This window comes from Tursiops truncatus, chromosome 13 (genome assembly GCF_011762595.2).
Source record: "Tursiops truncatus isolate mTurTru1 chromosome 13, mTurTru1.mat.Y, whole genome shotgun sequence".
NCBI lineage: Eukaryota > Metazoa > Chordata > Mammalia > Artiodactyla > Delphinidae > Tursiops > Tursiops truncatus.
This window is the reverse complement of record NC_047046.1, coordinates 41,173,567-41,197,240: the sequence shown is the minus strand read 5'-3', so window position 1 is coordinate 41,197,240 and position 23,674 is coordinate 41,173,567. Positions and strand designations below refer to the sequence as shown.

The window sequence follows — 23,674 nt, the reverse complement described above, 5'->3', positions numbered from 1 at the left end:
TGGGTCCCCTTATGAGTAGAGACTAATGTTCATGTGGAATGGAGTGATATAATGTGTAATGATTTTTTGTTATGAATTTCCACTCCCTGGAGACAGAGGCAGCTTCACCACAGCCACCTGACCAGGGTGGAAAGACAGAAAAAGCTAATATGTTCTCTCTGCAGTAGTTTCCGAGTTCTCCTCCTCGTGGGGGAACTGTCACAGACAAGTGTTAATCCCCAAAATGCCCTCTGATGTTTGCTTAGAAAATAATTGGTAATCTGATTTTCTTGTTTTCTGAAATTCTAGAGAAGTATAGCATTTGGATTTTTAATGTATTGGCGCAATACTTGTGATGTTTCACAGAAAGAGAAACAAGTTGACGTGATCATACATAAACATAAAACATAAAAATGAAATTTTAAAAAAATGTTAACTTTAGAGTTAATTAGTTTTCTGTAATTTCACCGTTTCAGAAAGCATATCTTTTGCTACATAAAGTGAAAGCGATGAACCTTTGATACTGTGAGAGTAATGGTATTATACAGAGGATTATCACTGAAGTAAGGAAATGAAGAAATATCGAATTCGATTTAAAAAATGGCTTAATAATATGACAAAATATTTTCAGTGTTTGAAGTGGATGTCCTTATGTTAAAGAAATAGTCCTGTAAAATGGCTGATTTTTTCCTTAAATTTTCTTTCCTTTTTTCCTTAATGCTATTGCATAACTTCCTTTTATGTTTTTCCCCCACTCCGGTTTATCTCGTTTCCTCCTGCAGCCAATTTTTAATTATCCCCATTCATACTAGTTAGTAAGCATGGATAATCTAAAACACTTTATACAGATGGTATTCATAAAACACCCACATACTGAAGCTACATTTATAGTTCCTCCAGCCCAGACTGAGAAGGACACTAGTAAAGCTTCTTCGAAGATGGTCAGGTAATAAGGAAACCTTTTCCCAGAGTTCACTCCTTAACAGAAAGAGGCCTTGGATGGTTGGCCGCAAAGGAATTTAGCCAGGGATTGGAAGAGGCATGCTTGGGATGGAATGTGTGATGAGGAAAAGGTGTCCAGGTCAGAGGTATTATGCATAGGTCAAATAATGTGTGAAAAGAATCAGGAATTGACTGCATACAGGCCTCCTTGAGGGCTCATCAAGCCAGCACCTACTCTCTGATTAACCTGTGAGTTCCATCAGCCATGTAAATTAGCACAGGCCCACTAGTCCTGGGCCTGGAAGAAATCGAGCTGTGGGAATGTACATATTTTAATAAAAATTGGGTATACATCCCACAGCATCACTCCAGGACTCACTCAGGTTTATCATTCTTGCTGGCATGTAATGCATTATTGCTAAGTTAGTGGCTCTGATAAATTTGGGAAAGAGTGTGGAATATTTTGTGACAAGATTTTTTTGTAAAAACCTGTTTGCATACTTCAGCTACATGGTATAAAAAGCTGTAAGCCGACAGCACAGTGCGGCTTCAGTTCCTTGGGAGTTTTATTCACACAACTTGAACAGGATGTCTGCTTAATAGTGGGGGACTTTCTGTGTAAGAGTGTATTATATTGCATGCAGCATCCTTGAATAAGCTTCATAGTTCATGTTCAAAAGTTGGTTCTGATGACTGTGTAGCCCAGAAAAGACAGCGGAAACTTGAGGGAAGATTGAGGAGTAAATGGGATACGCTGCTACTAAGAATGGAAATGGAAGTAAAGGAACTCTCTTTCCGATTATGTTTGAAATTTTGTTTAGCATGTCAGCTTCCTACACATTCCCTTTCCTGTCTTATCTACTCTGAAACGCGTTTAGTCATGTCTATCACTCCAGTACCTGGGTGCTTAGGTACTAAAAAGTGCTTTAAGCGTGCAATTTGAAGACTGATAAATCAGGTCTGTTTAGCTCAGGGGAAAGGAAAGCTAAGTGGGGTTTTAGTAGAAGGGAATAATATTCCTAAAAGGCAGTCAGTTTGATGCCAGTAAGCTTTTTGAAGTAGAAACTAATTTGAAAGCATAGAGGTCATGACTGAAATGGAGGACTGGACCAGACTATCACATTTTAGCAATTCGAAGGGAAGTTTCCTTAAACACAGTAAGTAGATGGAATATAGAATAGCTTGCCAAAGTCAGCAGTGGAAATAGGCTCAGGGAACTAAATGAATTTTTGGAAAGTAGGGACGACTGGGGTAGAGCCACAAGCAGCATTTTAGAAGCTAATCCTGGGAGGCATGACAAATGTATTTGTTGAGTGTCTGTTATAATTTCAGGCCTTAATGGGTATGTGGTTTTCCCCTCAAACTTTAAGTGTTGTAAAGTTTGAGTACACTAAAGGTAGTGTATCTACCTTATCCCTCTCTAAATTTGAATTTTAATAGCAAAAAGCAATTAATAATTTTTCCCATTAAAACAAATAATGCATGCACCCTTCACTTTTACCTGGCCCCCTGCTCCTGGGGGGTGGGGGGAAACTGTAGGCATCGTATGATACAGTGTATGTCAACTTTTGTGCTGCAGTACTTGAGGGAAAATGAAGAATATAACACTACTTATTACAGGGACACAAACTGCAGTTTTTGTTTCATGTGGAAAGTTTAAGGGTGGCAGCTTGACAGTAAATTCCATCAGAATCTACCCAGCCAGCATGCCAACGTTGTTCTTCATTCATTTTAGCGTAAGGTTTAATTATTTGCTGATTTTTAATACCAGTCAGTCATCCTTAGCATCATTGAATTAACTCTGAACCCTATATCAGTAAAGAGCCTTATGTTGCCCCATTTTATTATAACAGGGCAATACAAATTAAAATTGCATCTGTTAAGATTATATCATATATTTAGATTTCAGGAGACAGAAACACAGTATTCTCCTGAATATAACGGTTGGAGCCAATAACCTGTAACCAATTGCATACTTTTTCTGTTGCAAAATCTGAACTATAAGGATTACGTTTTGGAAAAGATTATAAATCTGTCACCACTAATCTAATCTTTACAGTGGCTTTGTAACCAGTTAGAGACTAAAGATCATTTCTTCTCTTGCTCTGATTTTAATCATAACACATATTTGATATTTCAAAACTTTCTTTTGTTCCATCAGCACGTGCATTCTAAAGTGTACAACATTAATAAATAGAGGCATAATGAATGCGACTAATTGATTTTGGCAGTCAAAGACTGGCACTCTTTTTATACAATAGGGAATCCATTCAAAGAAGCTTAACTGCTATTGAGAACAAGTCTTCTATGCAGTAATGGTTTCTAATTTGGATTCTGTGTGAGGTGAGCAGAATGCAGTTATTCATAGTAGTTCACTACTCATTACTCTTATTTTTGGTGTTTTGTTTGGTTTGTAATACTCATTTATTGGATTCTCATTTCACTAAATAAAATTTTATGTTTTGGTGTATATATGAATTCTGCTGCACAGTTACGAATGCAATTTTTGTAAGTTGCCCGTTTGTCCAAACTAGAGATGTAGGACATGGACAAGGGGCCATAGCCAATCCCTCTCCCTGTTTTGGATCCAAGCCAGTTATATTTTCTTGCCCTTAACTTTCTAGTACTGGAATCAGACTGTCCCCCCGACAAGTAGCCACTGAAAGCCACTGACTCAGAGACAAAAGAAGTTTATTAATTTGTAAGCACAAATGCCAAAATACAGCTTCTGGTAGATGTTAGTGAAAAATTAATTCCTTAAAACTCCAAGGGAAAAATAGGCCTGCATTGTATAATCAGTCTTACCTTTAAAAATGTGAATGGCCTTCAAAACCAATTTTGCCTCCTTTATAAAATCTTTGAACACTAAATTATATTACATGGCTGTGATTTAATAGTGGACATGAGATCAAATTGGGTGTCACTGAAGCATTAATCAACCAGGTGTCATTACAGGTAGTTAACAACTCATGTGCTAAGCTTTGTCACTCGAAACCGGAGAGACTCATCACTTACTGTAGTCACAACTGATTTAGAAAAGATAAAGAATGACTGTTGTTAAGGGCTTACAAGGACTAAAATTTATGCCAAAAATAACTTTTTGCTGTGCCGTCTGGCACCACTGAAGGGCGAAGATGTTGTGTTTGACTGCAATTAGGAAAAAGCTCTAATGGGAAGTCAGTCATTTCCAGGCACAGTGCAATTGATTTTCCACCAATCAGAATAGGGAATGAGATACTCTAAGTCTATTATTATTAAATTATTTATGAAGTCATATTAAATCTGGTCATTAGTTCTGGCATTTCAGGTTAGTGAAGATTTTCCAACACTGTGATGACAGGAGCTAGAAAGAGTATTTTGTGACTTGAGCAGCAGTTGTCACCTTTGGTTGGGGTGATTAAATGAGATAAGTGAGTTTTTCTTAAAAAAATAAAGACCACTTCTATTAACGTCTTCATCTTAATTAAAGCATTGCTAGTTCTGCTGACTTTGAACTCTTGTGAGCTCTTTGAAACGGGAATATTCCTTATTGGGAAAGAGGATGCCCTAAATCAGTGTTTATTGTATAGTTAATGAAACAGTAAGTAGTGACATATTTTAAGTTTCTTTCATAAAAAGCCCTAATAAGATGCACAATTTATGATTGCAATCTAATTGACACATACACACTGAGGGGATACAGTAAAGATTTATAAGGACTTTATTAGTAGATTGAGATTAACCTTTGGATCTCTTACTCAGTTTTTTAAAACTGCTAACCAGTTACCTTACACACAGCCTGTACCTTGGAAGCAACGTTCAGATAATTGCTTTTCAAGAATCACACAAACTGTAGAGTCTAATTTAATTAAAATATGAGCAGTACCAATTTTACAATCTTAGACGAGTCCTTTGACGTCTCTGGTCCTCCTCGGGTGTCCATATCTATGAAGCAAATGGACTGGACTTAATAATTTTAAACTGTTTTTGTTGGGGTTTTTTTGTGTCTTCTCTGACATTGTTGGTATTCACCTTATACTTTTATAAAGGGTAGCAAAAGTAAGACAAATCTCAACATGAAAACTGCCTGCTTTGCCCTCAAAACCTATCATTTCATCAATAACTTGAAATTCTGGACCTGTGCTGGATGAGGAGGGCTGGAGTCCTGTTACAAGCTTTACCCTCACCTGCTGTCCACCCTCAGCAAGTCACCTCATCTCTCTGAGACGATTGTTTTACCTGTAAAATGTGGGTTGAAAAGACCAATGCCGGACACTTTCACACAAGTGTCGTGAAGATCATTTAAGACAGTGTGTTAAAGTTACTTAAAAAGTATAGGGCTTCCCTGGTGGCGCAGTGGTTGAGAGTCCGCCTGCCGATGCAGGGGACACGGGTTCGTGCCCTGGTCCAGGAAGATCCCACATGCCGCGGAGTGGCTGGACCCGTGAGCCGTGGCCGCTGAGCCTGTGCGTCCAGAGCCTGTGCTCCGCAACGGGAGAGGCCACAGCGGTGAGAGGCCCGCGTACAGCAAAAAAAAAAAAAAAAAAAAAAGTGTAAAGCAATAGGAAAATGGAAGCTGTCAAAAAATGTCTAGGCTACATCGGAACCAGTGAGGCTAGATTTAAGACGGCTTTATGTTACAGGAATAGTTGGACGGTTAAAGGTTAAGATAGTTAAAGACTAAGGTGAAACCACCTCAAGAAAGAAAGCAAAGTACTTAGCCTGTTCGTGGAATAATTATAGTGCCAGGAACATTTAGGAGGCATCATTTTGGAAACTATTACCGGTTACATTTCCTCATTGTCTCCCTCACACCATATGAAGTCTCTATATGTAAATATGGAGAGATTTTCAAACATACACAGAAACCAGTGGGTGTCGGTCCGAATGGTATAAGCTGTGTAATGAGTCTAACTGTAAACTGCAGCAAATCCGAGGGAGATTAGCACGAATTCTCAGCCTGTGCACACTTGGTGTTGGGGAGTCACACTGATGTGGTCACGGGATGGGGCCTGTGTCTGGGGTACCTCGCGTGCCTGGAGGGTATCTCAAAGTAATCGGCGTGGCGCTTCCACCAGGGTCTAAGTGTTGGGCACGTGTTCGTGTTGTATTTAGCAGCGTGGCTCATGCAGTCGAGTAATTTGGGCAGGTTTCAACGATTTCTCTTTCGGAGATAGTTTTATAGATATTTAACTCCCTTCCCCCCCCCCCCCCCCGGATTTAAAATCAAGGTTTTGCTGTTGTCTGTTGTGGACTGCTTTCTGTTGGGAAGTCTGTGCCTCTCCTGCTATGTGTTTGGGACCGGGTGCATACTACACCTTTTCCGTTCCACAGGGATGGGACCAGATGGAAGAATTTGATTATCTAGCAGTAGAGGACCAACTGTTCAGTTGGATACAGAACCGGGAGAAAAGGGTTGAAGAGATCTAAAATGGCTGTCGTATGCGGAGCCAACAGTTTCCGAAGGGAACCAGGCAGGCACTGAGGTGTAGTAATGCAGAATCTCTTCCAAGTACCAGCTGGGGCTTTCAGGAGCCGCTATCCCCACAGCAGACACTCAGCAGGCTCCAAGCAGCTTGACTTTACCATATGTGGAACTTTTTATTCTCCACCTCGCTCCCCAGAGGGATGGGCCACAGGGACAGGAGAGGCAGGTGAATTGCTCTTAATGCAGAGCACTAAATCACTGGGTTAACATGAGAAGCCTGGAGAGAGGAAATGGATCTGCAGAAGACTGACTCGGAGTCTCTTAACCTTGGAGCTATTCTGAGCCCCAAAAAAGATGCCGCATAATGTTTCATTAGGCTTTCACCTTGTGCGTGCTCTCCTTGATGCAAGTGACCTTTCCATCCTTGTACATATTTTTTAAATGCTTTTAAAAGCCATTCAATACTTCAGCATGCTAACTGTACATTTTTTATTCACACAGAATCATACCTTTCGAGTAATGAGGGAGCCGAACAGCACTGCAATCTGTGATTTGTGGGAATTTCTTGCTTTCTCTCCGTTCAGACACCCCGGTTTGACAGATGGGGCACAAAGCCACAGAGCAATCCATAACTCCAGTTTGTGTCATAAATTTTTAGTCCCTCCTTCTCCACCAAATGCCTGCTTAATGGTAGCTAGAATCCTCATGCAACAATGTTGGCATGAATGGTTAGAATTTAGGACGTTTCTTCTGCTTGGCTTTAGGAAATCAGTTTCACAGTTACAAGACGAGGAAGGGCCCCGATGTTTAAAATTAATAAGCACCCGCCTGTGTCCGAAAATGACCCCAATACAAATTTACTCGATGTGGTCCTTTTTTCAAAAATTTTTAACAGGTAAGTTTTGAAAATGTCTTCCAATTTGATTGGATTTATTTTATTCCTAAAACGCCTCTGTCATTTTGGACTGTGTTACCTTTAGCATTAGTATATCTCCCTGCCCTTAACGATTCAGCCTATTGTTAGGCTGGAGTACTTAAGTAGAAGAGATCTGTTTTTTGTATTTTTTGAAATTCTGTGAATTTTGGATTAGTCAGGAGACAAGCAGCCCACAGAAAAATGTGGAAAACTGTGGTGAATGTGAATCTCTAAAAAGCAAAGCTGCATTTAAGACAGAGCTTCTGGGTGAACTGTCATGACACCACATTGATTACCGTTTGGTGACCATTTCCCTCTGAGACGGTAGGTACCCATTCAGGTGAGCCGGGTTACCTATGCTACAGGAAGAGAGCAATTAGCCATCACGTTCTCAAGCCTTAAAGAACATGCGCTGGGCTACGGTTGAATCAGCAGAAAAGCAGCGATGAGAAATATATAAAGTAAAGCGGATTAAAGTTCGTTACTAGTTAATGATAAGAAGGGAAATGTAAATATTGTTTTCCAATGCTAGTAGCATGTTAGCTGAATAAAAATCATGTGCAGTATTCATTAATCCATCTCTTCAGCAAATCAGTGTACAAACCAAATCAAATAGTGGACCCGTGATCATAAAGTTGCAGATGGAGTTGATTAAACAAATACATGTTAATACTTGAATATAGGGTGCTATCTTGCAGAAGGAAGCGAATTCTATCAGTTATTCAGGTATATGTTTTCTGTAATAATTCGAACTAGCAGAGACCTGAACATTTCTGCCATTATTCGGGGCATTGCCATGCAGAAGCAGCTGTGTTCCTGCATGGGAAAAGTTTTGAACTCTATTTTTGCGTTGAAAGTATATCCGCAGCGAACATAAGGAAAACTGATATTATATATTCCATGAAGTATACTTCTGTTATCTTTAAAAGCGTGGGTGCATGTGTATCTTTATCTCTTTTTTAAAAATAATGATTTTCAGTATTTTTAATGCCCCAGCATAAAGATCTAGAACAAGAAACGTATCCTGTGGTGAAACAAAGACAAAAATCTTATCTAAAAAAATCCAAGTAAGTTCAGCATACACATTGAGACACATTCTATTTATCTAGTGAATTTCAAATTTACTTAACTACTTTGGAATTTCAAGTATCATGATAGGAGTTTGTTTTGTTTATGCATCCCATTTGGGCTATAGTCAAAGGGAAGGGGATAAAGTATACAGCAACAGGTTTGATTTGTAAAAAAATCTCTACTCTCTTTTTTCGAATGAAGACTTTATTTTTTTAGAGTAGTTTTGGGTTCACAGCAAAATTTAAGAAGCTACAAAGATTTCCTATATACTTCCTCCCCCCACCCATGCACAGCCTGCCCCATCATCAACAGCCCCAGCAGAGAGGTCCATTTGTTACAGCTGATGAACCTACCGTGACACATCATAGTCCCCCCCAATCCATAGTTTATATTAGAGTTCACTTTTGCTGTTGTACCCTCTGTCTTTTATTCCATTAGAAAGAATGGGAAAAACTTCAATGTGATGTAACAGCAGAGTTTGCGGGTGGGAAAGTGTGTTAAAAGATTTCTTTGAAATCCATATTTATGAAGTGAAACTTTATAAATGAACGGCACTTTTGTGTCCTAAGTGGGCTAACCTACCTATAACACTTCTGGGGGGCAGAGGCTAGAAAGAGGTTGGCGGCTGCCGGAATGTTGGCTGTAGGCTGTTACTGATGATTTAAGCCAATTAAACACACAGAGTGGTTCTTTTGGTGTCGTTTGGCAGAAAACTATGAAGTGGGGTTGCACGGGAAGGAAGAGCCCAGGGTGCACGCAGTTTCTTGTGCACATGTGCTAGAATCGCTGCAACTCATAAATTCCAATTACTTTTAAAGGCTGGCCATGATACATTTGCTCATTAACCATATGGAAAATGGCACTCAGGAATTTTCTACAGTGTATTTTCAAAGAAAGAATCCAATTGCAGACAGACATTCCTCAGTACCGTGTTTATGCAGCTGTACTTGTGATTAAATTACACCAACTCAGGCCCACATGTAGCCACAGAACTTATTAGTTTGAGTACAAAGTACCTTGTAAGAGTATGAGAACCCGCATTGTGATGTGTTCTGGCCTCTTGGCCACTGTATCAAGCGAGCATCAAAAGTCATGCATGTGCTTAGAGGTCTCTGGAGAAGGAGCCATGGGACAGAGCAGGGCCGCTCACACCGTATGAAGAACTTTGACAGTCTACCGGGGGCACTGTGAGATTGCTGCTGTCAGCAGTTCCAACAGTGCAAACAGTATGAAGAAGCTTCCACAGGGATTGAATTACTGAAGACTTCTGCTCCGTGTTTTTTGGTATAATTGAGAGCACAGAGGGAGCTTGATTTCTCTGTCTTATGATTTGAAGGTGAAGACAAGAGCCTGCAGGGCCCTGTCAGAGTTATGGGCATGCTCAACCCAGACTTCAAAAAAACCTAATTCCCATAAAACTGTGCAAGGCTGAATTGCTTACCTGAATATAAAAGATTTACTTTCACTGAATCATTTAACACACAACCATATTAATTGCATTTTGAAAAAGAAAAGAAGCACAGAATACAGTGCATTGGAAAAAAAAAAGAAAAAAACCAAAAACATATGAGTGTTAAAAGAGGAGCTTCTGTTTTAATGCACGTTTGAAAGTGAAACGGGTCCATAAAGATGCTTTGACATCCTGGGCCACACACACAAAACCCGAATTGTATCTTTTGGAAAGCAGGACATCAGCGTTCATTGTTATCTCTATGGAAAATGAATGAGTACCCCTCTTCCATACCCTGGAAGTGTAGCTGCATCCAGGTGTATTGTACTTATACTTTGCTGGTGGATGTAGCTATTATCCCGATCGCACAAAAATAAATAAGAGTAAAACATGCCAGCTGGCCGTCTTATGTCACTTTCAGCATGAATGGTGAACTGAGCGGCCCTCTCCCTGGTGCGGGAGTGGAGGGAGCCTCCCAGGGAGGGGTGGCAATGTGCTCTCCCCTCCTGCCAATAGAACCGCTTTTCCCTCCCTTCTTCATGCATCGTCTGACCCACGTGCTTCCCTTGTGTGGGAAGAAGCCAAGCATGACAACTTAGTTTCCCCCGGGGAGGGCAAAAATCTCCTGAGATATGCCCCCAAATAAGAGAGCAAAGCATCACCACTCCCGCATACAGTTTAGATTAAACTGATGACGACATATAGGACTGTTTTGATTTTCCTTATTTCTTCCCTTGCAAAAATGTGGTCCAAATGCATGACAAAAATGAAGCCTTCTTGGCATGGTAGCTCGCTGCTCAGACTCGTGTACTGGTGTGGGAGAAAGTGTTTTACAGAGGAGAAGTGTTCTGCACGCACACACTCTTCTCACAGAATGAAAGTGTTCCTGCTTTCACCACCACTTAACCTCCTCTGCCCTGCCCCATCTTGGCTGCCTAGAACATCTTTCGGCATCCTTCCATCTGAAACCAAATTAACCCACTACAGGGACAGCCCTGCAAGGCACAGAAGCTGCGAATGTATTTACCCAGTTAACCAGCATACCTTATTTAACTATTCCTGCTTTAAACTTTCAGGGGGAAAAGAAAATACCACCCTAGAACAAATACCAATTGTTCACTTCACTCTCACATGGCCAGCAAGCAGATCTTTTCCAACTGGGAGTAATATCCTGTTAGCTATGTTTAATTCTTATTTTACCTGGGGGATTGAGAGTACCAAATGATTTCAGCTGTTCAGGCATTACATTTCGGTCTGTCCTCTCCTTCTGCCCCTGTCTTCCTCACATACCCCTCTGGGACCTTCTTACCATTTATAGTAAAAGGACAGCTTTTCCCTGAACGCAAACCAGCAGGCCCCGTTCGGAAAAGGAACCTTCTGAGATGTTGGGAGGGAAAGACACACGCACACACCACTCCACACAAAACCATTCTGCCTGTGCTTTGGTGGTACCCCCATACCTGCAACATAACCATTCATCCTTCACCAGATCCATTTCTTTTCCTACCTTGCAAAGTACTTTTGAGGGGGGATGTGTGTGTACGTGTAGCTTTTGGTTAGGGGGAGTTTACCTTTGGCCATGAAATGGTCACCGTGTGCGTGGTGTTACCATAGGCGTTCTGTTCCAATTGCATTGTGCCTTAACAACAAAGCCCCCCGTGAAACTCAATAAAATTACCAATTTCACAGTTGATTTTCTTTCTGCTCTGCAGCCCTCATACTCCTGGCCTGTCTCCACACACTGCAGGGGATGGTGTCGGACCAAACCAATAAAACGGTGCTAAAAAGGAGCTAGATATAAACCAAGCTGCTCTTGACTCTAATTAGTGTGTCCGGCAACTTTTAAATCTTTGAACTATCTTTGTCATAAAAAAAATGCTATCAATTTATTATGAATTGAAAGAACACTGTTATCTGTGTGGTTATCATATTGCATACTTCCGTGTGATTCAGGTCATAGTTACATTGCCCAGAACGTATGTGGATCCGTTTTATTTCTCATACTACATTGTGTCTTCTCCTCTGATAGTATTGACTCCTGTGCTAACTTTGGTAATTTAAAATCTGTCAAAGCTGTATGACCTAAGGTGTATAAACCTGAGATCATTGATTAGAACGCAAGCCTTCTAGATCTAATTCAGCTACTAACTAGCTATGGGATCCTGAATTATAGTCCCTTCTTGTCTCTGTTTCCCCACTAATGAAAGAATAAAATTAAGAAGGGGCAGTTGAGAAAAATAGATACAAGTACTATCTTATTTTAATCTTTAGATTAATAGTTGAAATAAATAATGAATGTATTTTAAGGCTCTGGTGAGTCAGGTCTTAGCATATTAAATCCTGCTGGTCTTGTTAACTACAGACTAAGTATCTGACGTAATGCCCGCTGTAAGATACACTTGAAGAACTGAACCTAAACTGTGATGAATATGTGGTTCTGTGATAGACATATTCCAGTCACAGAGATAACTGACTTTATTTCAATTTCTACCTTTTTTTTTTTTCAGGAGCCACATCCAACCCTAAACCCATACCCAAGTTTGATATGGATTTAATTATTGAAGCATCTTTGTCAATCATCTTCACTGCATTCTTATATCAGATAACAGACTGTGTGGTCTGATGGCCAAGCCCTATTGGATTTGGTTTACAATCTCTGATATCTTATAGAAAACACTGAAAAATGTATTGGCTGGCAACAAAAGTTTGCTGAACGGATGATTGATTAATGGGCTGAATGAATGAATGAGTAAACTTAGATAGTAAAATCTCCAGTGGTTTTATGTGTTGTGGAAATAGAGATCTAGTGACGTAGAAGTTATTTAGAAACATTGCCTTTCTTTTTTTGTTTGTTTTTTGGGGTTTTTTTTGTTTTTTTGTTTTTTGCGGTACGCGGGCGTCTCACCGTTGTGGCCTCTCCCGTTGTGGAGCACAGGCTCCGGACGCGCAGGCTCAGCGACCATGGCTCACGGGCGTAGCCGCTCCGCGGCATGTGGGATCCTCTCGAACCGGGGCACGAACTCGTGCCCCCTGCATTGGCAGGCAGACTCTCAACCACTGCACCACCGGGGAAGCCCGAAACATTGCCTTTTGATGATCGTAGAATCGCATTCCCATACATTCTTCTAGTATCATCTGAAATCACACTTTGCTTTCATGTCCTTCAATTTTTATTCTTATCATTATTTTTTATCTTTAGTTTGATTAAAGCTTATTTTTTTGTAGGTCTTCATTTGCAAGAATCTTAGAATGATAGTTATCCTCACATATGAATGTAGGACCTCTGTCCCATACATTGTAACTTCATTGAAGCTATTTGTAACAGTATTTGGTTTCACACTGGAACACAATAATTGTTCTCTTCATGACCACTTATAGAGGAAGGAAAATTGGTTCAGACAAGCTAAAGAATGACCCCAGCAATAGAGTTCCTCTTGGGGAAACATGATTCACGGGGGAGATTTAACTTTACCTCCATTTACTGTCCTGCACCTCTCCTCCCCCTGGGACTGGAAACCCCACAGAAGGCAGCCCCCGTGTGTCCAGAAGCGACTGCTTATCATGTTGTAACCCACCGCCCTTGTTAACGAAGTGGTTGGGGAATTTCAGAAGTCAGCTTGCTTGTCTGTCTTCTCGGGCTGGAAATCAGAACATTAGTAGCAGTGCTCCATTAGTCTGAAAATATTGAACAAATCAGATTCTTTCGGTGCTTAAGCTACTCTCTGTACAGTATTCCACTCTGTCCTGCATTCACCCAGGTTACCAGCATGCAATTTTCAAGTTATTACTTCAGCGTGCAAACTGCACGGGCACCCTTCCATTCATTCAGGAGATTGTGTGATTTTGTAAGATCAGCTCACTCTCTTTGGAAGGGTTTTCAGTAAAATTAAATCCAGTAGTTTTCATCTGTCTTCTCCAAAGCGTCATTTTAGACTGTGAGTAGTGGGAAGTGTTTTCTTTATAATCAGCCCTCACCTGCAGGATTACCCATTTCACCACACACCATGAACCTTGAAACTGGCTGCCAACACCATTCCTCGCCATTGTGTCCATAAATAGGGGCAGTTCCTTTCTCTGGACACCCACACCAGCTGTCACACTCAATTTCTGTGATATTCTCTGTGCATACTTGCCCCATAACTCGAATTGCCTTAGAATGATTTAAAGTCCTTTGTGTGTTTTGTTTTTAATGTTTATTGGAGTATAGTTGCATTACAACGTTGTGTTAGTTTCTGCTGTACAGCAGAGTGAATCAGCTCTACGTATACATATATCCCCTCTTTTTTGGATTACCTTCCCGTTTAGGTCACCACAGAGCACTGAGTAGAGTTCCCTGTGCTATACAGTAGGTTCTCATTAGTTATCTATTTTATACATAGTATCAATAGTGTATATATATCAATCCCAATCTCCCAATCCATCCCACCGCTACCCCCGTTCCCCCTTGGTATCCATACATTTGTTCTCTACGTCCGTGTCTATATTTCTGCTTGTAAATAAGATCGTCTATACCAATTTTTTTCAGATTCCACGTATATGCGTTAATATACGATATTTTTGCGTTGAAGGGAAAGTGTCCCAAACAACTCTCCCCAAACACCGTGTGTGTGTGTGTGTGTGTGTGTGTGTGTGTGTGTGTGCGTGTGAAAAATAATTAGCCTGCCTTCGGTGAGGTGAACTGAGAGAAAAGGAGACAAAGAGAGCATGACGCCCTGGGATACCTCCAGTCTGAGGGTCTCCCGTCACAAGCTTTCATAATGAGTATCCTGCATATGACCATGAGTTATCATGACTGTGACCTGCCTCAGGAGGTCCCATGCCACATCTGTACTAACAACTGCATCTGCTTCAGGGTAACCTTATTAGCTTGCCACAGCTGAGCCAGGGGCCTCAGGAGGTATTAGACTACCTCCCCAGAGAGGCCTGGTACGTCTGCTCTCCCTAAATTCAGTTTGGTGCCCCAAATGTAACATCAGGACCTGCTGAATTTTATTTTGAATTATCTGCTATAGTAACTCTAGCAGAAAACAACACACACACACGCACGCACGCACGCACACACGTACACTCCCCTCAAAAGCGGGAACTTCCCCAAATGCCATCTCTAATTCCCATTATGACATGTGGCTTGTTTGTTTCATTGAAAAGCAATGGAAATAGCAAAAGAATTCTCACCTTGGTTTCTGTTTTTCTCCTCACTGTGGGAATGTACGAAGTGCTGTAAAGAACACGAAACGCGAAGAACACGTATGTGTGAACTTACCTATGGAAATTTTCCTCCCAAACCTGACAATGAGAGTAGTAAATTAGGTTCCTGTGAATGGAGTGGTGTCATAAGGAAACCTGGTGATATGTGTGTGTGTGTGTGTGTGTGTCTGTGTATGTGGGGTGTGCAAGTGTGTCATGTGCAAAAGAACCCAGCTTTTCTAACTAAATTCTTAAATAAGCTCTTCATCACTTGTTTCAAATTAATCAGGAAGCTTGGAACCCAGCAGAATTTATGCCATTCATTCATTCATTTATGCACCCCTTGGACAGTAAAAGTGACAGAAAAGCATTAATTCACCTGGGAACATATCTAGGTCAACATCCTAAAGGACATTCCCATAGTTCACTGGTGACTACTCATAAAAGGTACTTTCCCCACTCTCCTCGGATGGGTGAAAGCTTACCGAATTTCCTTTTCATGAGTTCTGCATTTAATGTTGCCCTGCCAGCAAAGATGGATAGAATAACACACCACTAAAATAACCCTTTGAGGGCTAACTCAGATTGTGTCTAACAGAATTCCCCTTTGAGCCGAAAGACTGTTCCTGAGGCTGGGTTGTCTGGTGGCCTCTGTACATCCTCGTTTCTTCTCTCTGATCCTCCCAGAGTATTTCCTTAAGCATTTCCTGATATAGTTACAAAATAATAACCCCTTTTCTTTTGCTAATTTTATACTATTTTTCAGCTATCACTTGTAGAATACCTTGCACCGAGATTAGCGTTTCACAGGGGTGGTCTCACTTCATCCTCCAGTGTAAGCCGGTTATATTATTATCCTGGTTTTACAGTGAGGAGGCCGAGGAGCTTGTTCAAAGGCACGTATTGGGTCCTGTGCCCTTCCTGGCAAGTGTGATTCAGTTGACCTTGATATGAAATTTCTACATTGTGTGTGTTGAAGTGGCCCCTACTTTAAGACCTTTTATTCTTTCTGGTCCCTATCAAGTCTCAGGGTTTCTTTTCTCTCTCCAGTCTTTCCTGTTTGGACCAGACGACTCTGAATTTTGCACTGACCCGCTGAATCGATGCAGACCTAACTTGAATACCGCCCCTTGTTATCCACAGGCGTGACAGTAATTCATCTTCAATTTTACAACCCTAAAAAGTCCGTTTTAATTCTTTGGCTTCTTTTTTGTTATTCAGTATTAATCATTCTCCTCTGTAGAAAGCAGCCTTCACACATTTCCTCGTTTAGATGATTTCCTCAGCCAGTAATTGAAGGAAACTTAAGTGTGGTAAGGCGGTGATCGTTAGATCACGTTGTTCTCTCTCCCCTGCCCTGAGGATATACCTGGATTCTGGTGTTATCCAAACTTTGGGTAACACAGCAAATAAATGTACTATGAAGGAAATAAAAAGAAAATTGTGGAAGAAACTGTTTGGCTCACTTTGTAGAATACACCCGTCCGGGCCAAGCGAGCATGGCTTAATCGATAATGATCAGCTTCTCGGTTACCTTTAACCATTTTCTTGTAATGCAGCACCTCACATTTCACTGTAAAGAAGGCTCTTGTGAGCAGCGGTGACCTGGCCAACCACTCTGGACATGCAGAGGTGTGACAGTCGACCAGACTTCCTCTGCATTTTCTGTTCTGATTTATCCCCTAGGTCTTTGCACAGTTACTTGCTTCCTATTTCCTTCCTTGATTTTTTCAGCTTGGTATGTTCATCTCTTCTTTTTTTTTTTTTTTTTTTTTTCCGTACGCGGACTTCTCACTGTTGTGGCCTCTCCCGCTGCGGAGCACAGGCTCCGGACGCGCAGGCTCAGCGGCCATGGCTCACAGGCCTAGCCACTCCGCTGCATGTGGGATCTTCCCGGACCGGGGCACGAACCCGTGTCCCCTGCATCGGCAGACAGACTCCCAACCACTGCGCCACCAGGGAAGCCCTGTTCATCTCTTCTTAACTTACCTCATTTCATTTCCTTTCCCCCCTCCTTCCCTGTGTTTTTCAGTCTCCTTTACTGTCCTAGGCAACTTCTCTTTCCGTGCTTTAATTGTTTCATACTTAGTGGTGTTTCCTTTCCTCTGAAAATTCCTTCCCTGAAAATCAAAGACTAAAGAGAGAGAAAAACTATTTCTATTTTTTCTTTGAATAATCTGTAATTTTTCTGATTATGGCCAATTTGGAAAATGCAGAAAAGTATAAAGGAAAATTAATTACTTACAGCCTCTACTCTAAGAGCCAAGTGATAACATTTTGGTATATATTCTTCAAATTTTTCTTCTTCAGCCCTTTATTTATACAAATATATAGACAGATGTATATACTTTAAATATGAATGTGATCTTACCGTACAATATAACATTTTGAGTGCTTTCTGCTTTTTTAATATTATTATATAATGCACATATTCCCATGTCATTAACATTCTTCAAATATATAATTAACATTTATTGAGTGTTTATAATTTGTCAGTACCATTCTGACTAAATATGTGAAACCATTTATCTAAGCTACAACTGTTCTATGAGACAGGTACTGCTGTTACCCCCACTTTATACTTGAGGGAACTGAGACACTGAAAGATTAAGTAACTTGCCCAAGGACACAAAGCTAACAGTTGGCAGGATTTGGACTGAGCAGTTTGAGGTCCAGAGATTGTGTTCTAAACCACTGAGATACACTGACTCTTTGTATACCTTAATGATTATAAAATAGCCGTTCAAATACTCAGGCTCATCTTTATTGAAGCAATGCACTTGGACGTTCCGAGCTGGACATTTTGAATTGTTACCAATATGTTGCTCTTCTAAACAGCACTGTCATGAACATTCTCCTCCACAATCTCTGATTACCTCCTAAGGATAAATTCTTTAATTATTATTATTTTTTATCTTTATTATTTTTGGTAGCACGCAGGCTTTCTCTAGTTGCGGCGAGCGGGGACTACTCTTCGTTGCGGTGAGCAGGCTTCTCACTGCGGTGGCTTCTCTTGTTGCGGAGCATGGGCTCTAGGTTTGCGGGCTTCAGTAGTTGCAGCACGTGGGCTCAGTGGTTGTGGCTCTCAGGCTCTAGAGCACAGGCTCAGTAGTTGTGGCGCAGGGGCTTAGTTGTTCCGCGGCACGTGGGATCTTCCAGACCAGGTATCAAACCCGCGTCCTCTGCATTGCCAGGTGGATTCTCAACCACTGCACCACCAGGGAAGGTCCTAGGATAAATTCTTATAAGAAAGTATGGGAAAATTCTTAAAGCTCTTCATACGAATTTTTAGATTTCTGGTCAGAAAAGTTGTCCTGATATACAACTTCCTCTGTGTGTGAGAAGACCCATGTCTTCATGCCCTCAACCGCACTGAGTAATGGACCTTTAAAAAATAGACGGTTTTAATTTTAGAAAACTCCATCTGATACGTACCAACAATGCCTCATTTTAATTTTCCATTTTTATTACTGGTGAGATTGATTTTTTCATCTTTTATTCACCATTTTTATTTGGTATTTTAGAAAGAACTTATTCATGCCTTATGGCCATTAAAAATTAGCATTTGTCACTATCTTATTGACTTAAAAGAACACTTTGCTATGAGATATTTTAACGCTATGAGATATTTGACTTTTAACATTATTTTTCCACTTTTTTGCTATTTTTCTTTTTAGCAGTGTTTAATGTACATATATTTTAACTTCTTAACTATTTGAGAATGTAGCATGTACATTTTAAATTGTGTAGTATATAAAGGATACTAGCCTTTGCAAATTACAACAGTCAACAGATGAAGAAAATACTCTTGCCTGAAACATGGATATAGACAACACATCAAATTCAAGTCAAGACACGAATGGATTAAGCCAGGTCCAGTCTTTCCATTTAGCTTCTTAGACTTTTTGAAATACTTCCTATTTATGTGCATATGCACGTGTGTGAATTGTGCATCTCTGCTTTGAAGAAATGAACAAGCATGAGGAAATGTTGCTTATTAAATAGAGAACATCGACATGTAGTTATTGTACAGAACATACACAGAGGAAGGGCACTGTGGAAAGATCACAGGGCAGGTTGTTGATGGGAACTGGACTGTCAGTCTAACTCTGCCATTCTAACCGAAAGACTATAAACAAGTCCATTTCACCTTATTTATAAAGAGGTTTATATGAAGGTTTATATAAAGGTTTTTGTATTAGACAATCTCTAAGGTCCTTTTCAGCTTAATCTTCTCTGAGTTTATCCCCAGGTATATTCCACCATACCTATAAAGAGATGCTCTTCTTTAAAGATGCAGCTTGTCTCCCCTTTCCTATTCCTGGCAATCCTAACCCATCCAGAACTGGGTTTGGGTTATTTACAAGTGATTTCACATAAGTAAATATCGTCTCCACTCTCCCATTAAATTTCAAAATGTGAAGGGGCACATAATGTCATCTTCTCCAACTTGGGGTGAAGTTGACACCCTAGCTTATAATAAGAATGTGTTGACTGATTGATTAAAACTTCTGAAGCCCACTTTTGCCTATTCTGCCCCCCCTCCTTCACCTCCACCTTAGGCTTCTGTAGAACCCTCAACATTTTCGTGGCATCAGGTTCCATCAGGGTTAGAGGCAAGACAGGTATGCACCTGTTTCTGGATGTCTCAGGGGAAAATCCTTTGTCCACATTCCGTGTCAATTGACCAACTTGTGTAAACCCCATAATTAATTAATGGAAAAGCAGCAATTTTTGAACTTGTGTAGACATCAGCAGCTTCAGTTGCCAGCATATTTCTGATTTAATAATTGCTTTGTCAGTTGTCAAAATAAACCCTTTAAGGGAAAGGTCAATTTGGACTTGGGGCTTTTTTCCTCAATGGCCTGAACCAGAATGCAATCAGCCTTTCCTGCGATCTAGGATACCTTCACTTTGCTGGCAGGAATCGACTGTGAGGGCAGAGCAGATTCCAAGTTTTGGAAGATACTCCCCGTTTCCCAGCCACAGCACAACACAGAACTGGGTGTTGTCTTATTGCTTCTTTAGTTTTGTCGCTGTTTCTGTGACTCCTCCCTGCGCCCATCCCTGATTGCTTGGAACCATTGATGTTAGAACTGGAAAAGCTCGGGATTGTATAAGGGAATTAATGGATCGGTGCTTATTCTGTGGTGTTCTGTTAGGATTAGTGAGACTGTCACTTCCTTCAGAACCATGCAGAGGCATGCTGGGGTGAAGGAGGAGAAGCAGAACGGGTTATGGGACAAAGGAAAAAAAACGGCAGTCCTGCTCTAAAGCCTTTGAAGTGTTAGACCATCCATCTGCCTGTTTGAGTCTGAGGCTGAATCCCTTTTTAAAATGCATCAAATGTCTGAGTGTGAAGTTAGGTCCTGACAGCATCTGTGATTCTCTGTGGAGACATCCGCACCACGGTTTCCCAGACGTTGTCTGTATTCACACGAGAAGGGTTTGATCCAAAGGCCTCGCCGGGTGGGACCAGGTGGCGCTCAAGTAGACAGGTCGTTTCAGCGAGGTCCTGTGAAGTCTCAGCAGCCAGGCCCCATAAAACCAGAGTGGGAAGAGCTATAGGCTTTTAATTCCAACCTGAAGCCGCGTTGTCAAGTCTCTCATTATCCCTGGCACCAAAAGATAACAGGAAAGGGGGCAGGACCAAGCAGGCTTCCCCATGACTTCATAAATCCTGATGGGGAGGGAATTTTTATGGACAGTATAGGAAGTAGATTTTTAATTGAAAAGCACAGATTTTTATTAGGGAATTGTGGCAATATGATTCCCATTTACGTGATCAAACGAATTGCTTAAAATATTAGTGTAGATGACATGCAAATTGAAATTTTAGCTGATCGACATTCTCCACACCGACGGCATTAAGATACACTTACTGTTGTACAACAGAAACTAACACAGTATTGTGAAGCAATTATACTCCAATAAAGATCTATTTAAAAAAAAAGATACACTTAGTAATATCACTACATGTACCAAAAGACATAATAAACACAGTTATCAGAACCAATAAAAAAATTCACTTCAGAACGGTAAGCACCCTCTGTTCCTAACTGACTTCTTCACAGTTTGTAGGTAATTATTTTTAAAAGCTCTTGTAGTTTGTGTGGTAGGAAAGGCACCTACACATTTTTCAGTGTTGGGGGTATTTTGGTCAGATTTAAGTAAGAGTAACTTCCATCACTTTTGTCCCAGTGACTCTTACAGAACTGTAGTAACCTGTAACTTTGCATTTTAACCTTATCTCTAGTAGTTACACTGTTTTCACCAATGCCAACAAAGTATGAAAAAATAATCAAGCCCTACGTTTAAGGGTAGAAAAGAGAGTTTGAATTCGCGCCTCATGAAATTAAATTTGAAGGAGATCTTAAACCTATGTGCAAAACTTTAAGTTGAATTTAGGCAGAGAGAGCAGTTTTCTGTAAAAGGGCATTCTTCCTTGTACCATAACACAAGATCATAATCTTCCAGGCTATCAGTAGTACCAGATTTAAAACTTTTTTTAAAGTTAAATTCTCTCTAGCAGTAAAAGCATCCCCTTGGTAATTGGTTAGGCACTTAGGGAGGGGCATTGAGTTTGGGGGACCACTAGAGTACAATTTTCTAAATTGCCCTTGGAGTGCATTAAGTAAATGCCTAAACGTAGACATTGATCTGTGATCTATGATCTGTGATCTTGCAGACCTGTGATCTCCCAGATGGCTAGTGCTTACAAGTGTGTAGAAAGATTCCACTGTGTGGATTCATAAAAGTAGAACTTGTAAATCATTGCTCTTTAATACTCCGGGAGATCTCTGCAAGCAGTGGAATGATATGTTAGTGTTTATACGCTCTCATGTAAGAAATAATCATTAGGAACCAACATCAAGGGCGCAAATGTGCTGACCCTCATCCCGCAAGAAAGGACTTTGGGAAAAAAAGTCCCTTTTGTTTATCAAAGTGTCCCTTTTGTTTATCAAAATGTCCCTTTTGTTTATCAAAATCATTGCTTGTTTGTGTAACATGAGTCCCTAAATGAAATCCTCTCTCACTGTGCCTGATAGGCTTAGCTTGGGCAGGGGACTGGGGGGGAGGCTCTTACAGTACTGAACCCAGATCCTGGACTAGTTTATCATCTGTGAACAGTGGAAGCCAGCTCTGATTTTTCTGACTAGTCTACTTGCCTGAACAGAAAAGCTCTGATTAAACTTCTACACGCGTGCCTGCCTTGACTCTCTCCTACCCCATTGCTCACCAAGCCCTAAGGGGGTGGGAGTGGAGGGAAGAAGCTGGAAGAACCTATAGAAGTCTAATCCAGCCTACCTGCTGAACACCTGGTTCAGCTGGTGAAGGAATCAACACTTCCCCAAAGAGCCTGGTCCTAGTTTTGAAGATCCACTTACAGAGTAAATCACCCAGTCATTCATATATTTACTCAACAAAGTAAATAAAATGTTGAATAAATGGGATACAAAATGAATGGGATACAAAGGTAAATAGCATGTTACCTTTCCTCAAGGTAATAAAAATATAAATAATTGAAATGTACTAAACCACAAGGTGTTAGTTATGAGAAGACAGGGAAGTGGCTAAATGAACATGCCTGTGAGAGGCAAGTGAGACTTTATAAAAGCGGATACTTCTGAGCAGAATCTTGAACGATGAGTCCAAGCCCCTCAGGAGGGCCGGGGAAGAAGGGTATTCAGTCAGAGAGAAGAGTATGCCTAAAGCATGGAGTTTAAAGACTCAGGGAGCAACTAGATCCTCAGAGACCCTGTTTCCCAGCCAAGGAAGTTGAGTTTTATTTTGAGGATAGCGGAGAGGCTTCCAAGAGATTTTAATCAGGGGACAACATAATAAGACCTGCGGCAGGCTAGAGAATGGAAGTAAAGGAGTGAGAGACCACATGCAGCAAAGTATAAATAGCCCAAGAGATTTAGATGAGAGTCAGAACCAGGACTCTGGCAAGGGAAATGGAGAAGAAATGGAACACAGAAATATGTAGGAGTTATGACCCAAAGATGTGGGTGACGAAGGAAAGGCAGGTGTCTCAGGATGCTATAATCCTGTCTGAAATTTCCACCCTCTGGTCCACATGGAGAGAAACAAATCCTTCCTCCGCCATAAAGTCCTTCATATATTTTCTTGCAGCTGACATGCCTCTTCTCTTGATTCTCCTCCAAGATCAACATTCACCATTTCCTTCAAACTCTGCTCGTATGTCATGGTTTCAGAACCATCATCACCTCTCTGAGTTTGTTCCTCTAGCCTGTACTCATTCATTCATCATCTGTTCATGCCAGGGGCGCTGTCACCGACTGGGGATACAAAGATATGCTGAGTATGTCTCAGATGCTCACGGTCAGTAGGTAAAAGGCAAGAAGTGAATAATTACATGCTCATTGTTGTAAAGGTTTTAATGGAATGTCTGTAGAGGAGTGGTTTTCAGGATTTTTTCTGCCCAGAGCATAGCTGATATCTGAGATTTAGACCATCAGTTCCCATGGCTCACCCAAATGGCAAAGGCTCATTAGGACCATTGACTCATCTCTCATTACAGACTATCCCAATGGAAGTGAGCACCCAGGACTGGGGCATATCTTCCCTTCTTTTGCGCTAACTCCTTGAGAATTAGCCAGTGAAAGGGTGCAGTGGGGATGACATACAAAATGTATAGCGTTCTCAATCGGAATGATGCCTTAAGGGAATCCATTCGGTGATGTGTTGGTGGAACATT

General features: G+C 40.9%; 1 protein-coding gene across 14 annotated transcripts in view; it reads left to right on the top strand.

Moving 5' to 3' along the window:
* The window catches only part of ZNF521 (zinc finger protein 521), a 283,746-nt gene that overhangs the window by 172,191 nt on the left and 87,881 nt on the right, over positions 1-23,674 (top strand). Inside the window, exon 6 of one of the 14 annotated variants that reach the window (XM_073790628.1) lies at positions 16,003-16,471. The exons of 10 other annotated variants lie outside the window; for them this stretch is intronic. In XM_073790628.1, coding sequence (XP_073646729.1) covers positions 16,003-16,031 — 29 coding nt within the window. In that variant the 3' untranslated portion in view covers positions 16,032-16,471. Of the gene's footprint in view, positions 5,387-16,002; positions 16,472-23,674 lie in introns of those variants that run through there. 3 more of the 14 variants (XM_073790627.1, XM_073790626.1, XM_073790625.1) reach the window with 3 other exon arrangements.